At 66.8% G+C, this 7,327-nt stretch overlaps 1 protein-coding gene across 1 annotated transcript in view; it reads right to left on the reverse strand.

The window, feature by feature from the left end:
• LOC139242655 (disco-interacting protein 2 homolog B-A-like) overlaps positions 1-7,323 on the reverse strand; it is a gene marked incomplete at its 5' end in the record, with an annotated part of 38,066 nt that extends 30,743 nt beyond the window's left edge. The window contains one exon of the mRNA XM_070870458.1: positions 7,308-7,323. Within this exon, the coding sequence (XP_070726559.1) occupies positions 7,308-7,323 (16 nt within the window). The remainder of the gene's footprint in view (positions 1-7,307) is intronic.
• Between the last annotated feature and the right edge of the window lie 4 nt (positions 7,324-7,327).

Raw genomic sequence — 7,327 nt, forward strand, 5'->3', positions numbered from 1 at the left:
CCCCCCAGTACCCCAACTCCCCCACCCGCTGCCCCCCAGTACCCCAACTCCCCCATCCGCTGCCTCCCCCAGTACCCCAACTCCCCCACCCGCTGCTCCCCAGTACCCCAACCCCCCACCCGCTGCCCCCCCCCAGTACCCCAACTCCCCCACCCGCTGCCTCCCCCAGTACCCCAACTCCCCCACCCGCTGCCCCCACCCAGTACCCCAACTCCCCCACCCGCTGCCTCCCCCAGTACCCCAACTCCCCCGGCCGCTGCTCCCTCCAGTACCCCAACTCCCCCGGCCGCTGCTCCCTCCAGTACCCCAACTCCCCCACCCGCTGCCCCCCAGTACCCCAACTCCCCCACCCGCTGCCCCCCAGTACCCCAACTCCCCCATCCGCTGCCTCCCCCAGTACCCCAACTCCCCCACCCGCTGCCCCCCCAGTACCCCAACTCCCCCATCCGCTGCCTCCCCCAGTACCCCAACTCCCCCATCCGCTGCCCCCCCAGTACCCCAACTCGCCCACCCGCTACCCCCCAGTACCCCAACTCCCCCATCCACTGCCCCCCAGTACCCCAACTCTCCCATCCATTTCCCCTCCAGTACCCCAACTCCCCCACCCGCTGCCCCCCCGTACCCCAACTCCCCCGTCCACTGCCCCCCACCCCAGTACCCCAACTCCCCCACCCGCTGCCCCCACCCCCAGTACCCCAACTCCCCCACCCGCTGCTCCCCCCAGTACCCCAACTCCCCACCCGCTGCCCCCCAGTACCCCAACTCCCCCACCGCTGCCCCCCCCAGTACCCCAACTCCCCCACCCGCTGTCCCCCCAGTACCCCAACTCCCCCATCCGCTGCCCCCCAGTACCCCAACTCCCCCATCCGCTTCCCCCCCCAGTACCCCAACTACCCCACCCGCTGCCCCCCAGTAATACCAACTCCCCCATCCGCTTCCCCCCAGTACCCCAACTCCACCATCCGCTGCTCCCTCCAGTACCCCAACTCACCCATCCGCTGCCCCCCAGTACTCCAACTCCCCCACCCGCTGCCCCCCAGTACCCCAACTCCCCCACCCACTGCCCCCCAGTACCCCAACTCCCCCATCTGCTGCCCCCCAGTACCCCAACTCCCCCATCCACTTTCCCCCAGTACCCCAACTCCACCACCCGCTGCCCACCCCAGTACCCCAACTTCCCCACTCGCTGCCCCCCAGTACCCCAACTCCCCCATCTGCTGCCCCCCCAGTACCCCAACTCCCCCATCCACTTTCCCCCAGTACCCCAAATCCCCCACCCGCTGCTCCCCCCAGTACCCCAACTCCCCCACCCGCTGCCCCCCCCCCCAGTACCCCAACTCCCCCACCCGCTGCCCCCCCCCCAGTACCCCAACTCTCCCACCCGCTGTCCCCCCAGTACCCCAACTCCCCCATCCGCTGCCCCCCAGTACCCCAACTCCCCCATCCGCTTCCCCCCCAGTACCCCAACTCCCCCACCCGCTGCCCCCCAGTAATACCAACTCCCCCATCCGCTTCCCCCCAGTACCCCAACTCCACCATCCGCTGCTCCCTCCAGTACCCCAACTCACCCATCCGCTGCCCCCCAGTACCCCAACTCCCCCACCCGCTGCCACCCCTCAGTACCCCAACTCCCCCACCCGCTGCCACCCAGTACCCCAACTCCCCCACCCGCTGCCTCCCCCAGTTCCCTAACTCCCCCGTCCGCTGCCCCCCAGTACCCCAACTCCCCCACCCGCTGCCCCCCAGTACCCCAACTCCCCCATCCGCTGCCTCCCCCAGTACCCCAACTCCCCCGTCCGCTGCCCCCCAGTACCCCAACTTCCCCACCCGCTGTCCCCCCAGTACCCCAACTCCCCCACCCGCTGCCCCCCAGTACCCCAACTCCCCATCCACTTCCCCCCAGTACCCCAACTCCCCCATCTGCTGCCCCCCCAGTACCCAAACTCCCCCATCCGCTGCCCCCCAGTACCCCAACTCCCCCACCCGCTGCCCCCCAGTACCCCAACTCCCCCATCCGCTGCCTCCCCCAGTACCCCAACTCCCCCACCCGCTGCCCCCCAGTACCCCAACTCCCCCATCCGCTGCCCCCCAGTACCCCAACTCCCCCACCCGCTGCCCCCCCCCAGTACCCCAACTCCCCCATCCGCTGCCTCCCCCAGTACCCCAACTCCCCCACCCGCTGCCTCCCCCAGTACCCCAACTCCCCCACCCGCTGCCCCCCCAGTACCCCAACTCCCCCATCCGCTGCCCCCCCGTACCCCAACTCCCCCATCCGCTGCCCATAGTACCCCAACTCCCCCACCGGCTGCCTCCCCCAGTACCCCAACTCACCCGTCTGCTGCCCCCCAGTACCCCAACTCCCCCACCCGCTGCCCCCAGTACCCCAACTCCCCCATCCGCTTCCCCCCAGTACCCCAACTCCCCCACCCGCTGCCCCCCCCAGTACCCCAACTCCCCCACCCGCTGCCCCCCAGTACCCCAACTCCCCCATCCGCTGCCTCCCCCAGTACCCCAACTCCCCCGTCCGCTGCCCCCCAGTACCCCAACTTCCCCACCCGCTGTCCCCCCAGTACCCCAACTCCCCCACCCGCTGCCCCCCAGTACCCCAACTCCCCCATCCACTTCCCCCCAGTACCCCAACTCCCCCATCTGCTGCCCCCCCAGTACCCAAACTCCCCCATCCGCTGCCCCCCAGTACCCCAACTCCCCCACCCGCTGCCCCCCAGTACCCCAACTCCCCCATCCGCTGCCTCCCCCAGTACCCCAACTCCCCCACCCGCTGCCCCCCAGTACCCCAACTCCCCCATCCACTGCCCCCCAGTACCCCAACTCCCCCACCCGCTGCCCCCCCCCAGTACCCCAACTCCCCCATCCGCTGCCTCCCCCAGTACCCCAACTCCCCCACCCGCTGCCTCCCCCAGTACCCCAACTCCCCCACCCGCTGCCCCCCCAGTACCCCAACTCCCCCATCCGCTGCCCCCCCCGTACCCCAACTCCCCCATCCGCTGCCCATAGTACCCCAACTCCCCCACCGGCTGCCTCCCCCAGTACCCCAACTCACCCGTCTGCTGCCCCCCCAGTACCCCAACTCCCCCACCCGCTGCCCCCAGTACCCCAACTCCCCCATCCGCTTCCCCCCAGTACCCCAACTCCCCCACCCGCTGCCCCCCCCCCAGTACCCCAACTCCCCCATCCGCTGCCACCCAGTACCCCAACTCCCCCATCCGTTGCCCCCCAGTACCCCAACTCCCCCACTCGCTGCCCCCCCAGTACCCAAACTCCCCCGTCCGCTGCCCCGCAGTACCCCAACTCCCCCACCCGCTGCCCCCCAGTACCCCAACTCCCCCGTCCGCTGCCCCTCCAGTACCCCAACTCCCCCGTCCGCTGCCCCCCCAGTACCCCAACCCCCCACCCGCTGCCCTCCAGTACCCCAACTCCCCCATCCGCTTCCCCCCAGTACCCCAACTCCACCATCTACTGTCCCCCCAGTACCCCAACTCCCCCATTCACTGCCCCCCCAGTACCCCAACTCCCCCATCCACTGCCCCCCAGTACTCCAACTCCCCCATCCACTTCCCCCCAGTACCCCAACTCCCCCATCTGCTGCCCCCCCGTACCCCAACTCCCCCATCCACTGCCCCCCAGTACCTCAACTCCCCCATCCGCTGCTCCCACCAGTACCCCAACTCCCCCATCTGTTGCCCCCCAGTACCCCAACTCCCCCACCCACAGCCCCCCAGTACCTCAACTCCCCCATCCGCTGCCCCCCCCAGTACCCCAACTCCCCCATCCGCTGCCCCCCCAGTACCCCAACTCCCCCATCCACTGCCCCCCCCAGTACCCCAACTCCCCCATTCACTGCCCCCCCAGTACCCCAACTCCCCCATCCGCTGCCCCCAGTACCCCAACTTCCCCATCCACTGCCCCCCCCCCCCAGTACCCCAACTCCCCCATTCACTGCCCCCCCCAGTACCCCAACTCCCCCACCCACAGCCCCCCAGTACCTCAACTCCCCCATCCGCTGCCCCCCCAGTACCCCAACTCCCCCATCCACTGCCCCCCCCCCAGTACCCCAACTCCCCCATCCACTGCCCCCCCCCCAGTACCCCAACTCCCCCATTCACTGCCCCCCCAGTACCCCAACTCCCCCATCCGCTGCCCCCAGTACCCCAACTTCCCCATCCACTGCCCCCCAGTACCCCAACTTCCCCATCCACTGCCCCCCAGTACCCCAACTCCCCCACCCGCTGCCCCCCAGTACCCCAACTCGCCCACCCGCTGCCCCCCAGTACCCCAACTCCCCAATCCACTGCCCCCCAGTACCCCAACTCCCCCATCCGCTGCCCCCAGTACCCCAACTCCCCAATCCGCTGCCCCCCAGTACCCCAACTCCCCCACCCGCTGCCCCCCAGTACCCCAACTCCCCCATCCGCTGCCCCCCCAGTACCCCAACTCCCCCATCCACTGCCACCCCCCCAGTACCCCATCCACTGCCCCCCCCAGTACCCCAACTCCCCCATTCGCTGCCCCCCCCAGTACCCCAACTCCCCCGTCCGCTGCCCCCCCCCAGAACCCCAACTCCCCCATCCGCTGCCCACCAGTACCCCAACTCCCCCATCCGTTGCCCCCCAGTACCCCAACTCCCCCACCCGCTGCCCCCTCCCCCCAGTACCCCAACTCCCCCATCCGCTGCCCCCCCCCAGTACCCCAACTCCCCCATTCACTGCCCCCCCCAGTACCCCAACTCCCCCATCCGCTGCCCCCAGTACCCCAACTCCCCCATCCACTGCCCCCCAGTACCCCAACTCCCCCATCCGCTGCCCCCCCAGTACCCCAACTCCCCCATCCACTGCCCCCCCCAGTACCCCATCCACTGCCCCCCCCCAGTACCCCAACTCCCCCATTCGCTGCCCCCCGCCAGTACCCCAACTCCCCCGTCCGCTGCCCCCCTCCATCAACAGGAACAGGAGGAGGCCATTCAGCCCCTCGAGCCTGTTACATTAGGAACAGGAGGGGGCCATTCAGCCCCTCGAGCCTGTTACATTAGGAACAGGAGGAGGCCATTCAGCCCCTCGAGTCTGTTACATTAGGAACAGGAGGCCATTCAGCCCCTCGAGCCTGTTACATTAGGAACAGGATGAGGCCATTCAGCCCCTCGAGCCTGTTACATTAGGAACAGGAGGAGGCCATTCAGCCCCTCGAGCCTGTTACATTAGGAACAGGAGGGGGCCGTTCAGCCCCTCGAGTCTGTTACATTAGGAACAGGAGGAGGCCGTTCAGCCCCTCGAGCCTGTTACATTAGGAACAGGAGTGGGCCATTCGGCCCCTCGAGTCTGTTACATTAGGAACAGGAGGAGGCCATTCAGCCCCTCGAGCCTGTTACATTAGGAACAGGAGGAGGCCGTTCAGCCTCTCGAGCCTGTTACATTAGGAACAGGAGGAGGCCATTCAGCCCCTCGAGCCTGTTACATTAGGAACAGGAGGCGGCCATTCAGCCCCTCGAGCCTGTTACATTAGGAACAGGAGGAGGCCATTCAGCCCCTCGAGCCTGTTACATTAGGAACAGGAGGCCATTCAGCGCCTCGAGTCTGTTACATGAGGAACAGGAGGAGGCCGTTCAGCCCCTCGAGCCTGTTACATTAGGAACAGGAGGGGGCCATTCAGCCCCTCGAGCCTGTTACATTAGGAACAGGAGGAGGCCATTCAGCCCCTCGAGCCTGTTACATTAGGAACAGGAGGCCATTCAGCCCCTCGAGTCTGTTACATGAGGAACAGGAGGAGGCCGTTCAGCCCCTCGAGCCTGTTACATTAGGAACAGGAGGAGACCATTCAGCCCCTCGAGCCTGTTACATTAGGAACAGGAGGAGACCATTCAGCCCCTCGAGCCTGTTACATTAGGAACAGGAGGAGGCCATTCAGCCCCTCGAGCCTGTTACATTAGGGACAGGAGGAGGCCTTTCAACCCCTCGAGTCTGTTACATTAGGAACAGGAGGAGACCATTCAGCCCCTCGAGCCTGTTACATTAGGAACAGGAGGAGGCCATTCAGCCCCTCGAGCCTGTTACATTAGGAACAGGAGGAGGCCATTCAGCCCCTCGAGCCTGTTACATTAGGAACAGGAGGAGGCCATTCAGCCCATCGAGCCTGTTACATTAGGAACAGGAGGAGGCCATTCAGCCCCTTGAGCCTGTTACATTAGGAACAGGAGGAGGCCATTCAGCCCCTCGAGCCTGTTACATTAGGAACAGGAGGAGGCCATTCAGCCCCTCGAGTCTGTTACATTAGGAACAGGAGGAGGCCGTTCAGCCCCTCGAGCCTGTTACATTAGGAACAGGAGGAGGCCATTCAGCCCCTCGAGTCTGTTACATTAGGAACAGGAGGAGGCCATTCAGCCCCTCGAGCCTGTTCTAACATTCAATCAGATTGTGGCAGGTCTGTATCTTAACTCAATTCACCCGCCTTGGTTCTATGACCCTTGATAACTTCACCCGACAATAATCCCTCAGTACTGCCCCTCCGTCAGTGCGGCGCTCCCTCAGTACTGCCCCTCCGTCAGTGCGGGGCTCCCTCAGTACTGCCCCTCCGACAGTGCGGCTCTCCCTCAGTACTGCCCCTCCGACAGTGCGGCGCTCCCTCAGTACTGCCCCTCCGACAGTGCGGCTCTCCCTCAGTACTGCCCCTCCGACAGTGCGGGGCTCCCTCAGTGCTGCCCCTCCGACAGTGCGGCGCTCCCTCAGTACTGCCCCTCCGACAGTACGGCACTCCCTCAGTACTGCCCCTCCGACAGTGCGGGGCTCCCTCAGTACTGCCCCTCCGACAGTGCGGCACTCCCTCAGTACTGCCCCTCCGACAGTGCGGCACTCCCTCAGTACTGCCCCTCCGACAGTGCGGTGCTCCCTCAGTACTGCCCCTCCGACAGTGCGGCACTCCCTCAGTACTGCCCCTCCGACAGTGCGGGGCTCCCTCAGTACTGCCCCTCCGACAGTGCGGGGCTCCCTCAGTACTGCCCCTCCGACAGTGCGGCGCTCCCTCAGTACTGCCCCTCCGACAGTGCGGCACTCCCTCAGTACTGCCCCTCCGACAGTGCGGCGCTCCCTCAGTACTGCCCCTCCGACAGTGCGGCACTCCCTCAGTACTGCCCCTCCGACAGTGCGGCTCTCCCTCAGTACTGCCCCTCCGACAGTGCGGCACTCCCTCAGTACTGCCCCTCCGACAGTGCGGCACTCCCTCAGTACTGCCCCTCCGACAGTGCGGCGCTCCCTCAGTACTGACCCTCCGATGGTGGGGTGGGGTGGGGGGATAATTACCGGGGGGGTACAGTAACACG

Source organism: Pristiophorus japonicus, unplaced genomic scaffold (genome assembly GCF_044704955.1).
Source record: "Pristiophorus japonicus isolate sPriJap1 unplaced genomic scaffold, sPriJap1.hap1 HAP1_SCAFFOLD_1421, whole genome shotgun sequence".
Lineage (NCBI taxonomy): Eukaryota > Metazoa > Chordata > Chondrichthyes > Pristiophoridae > Pristiophorus > Pristiophorus japonicus.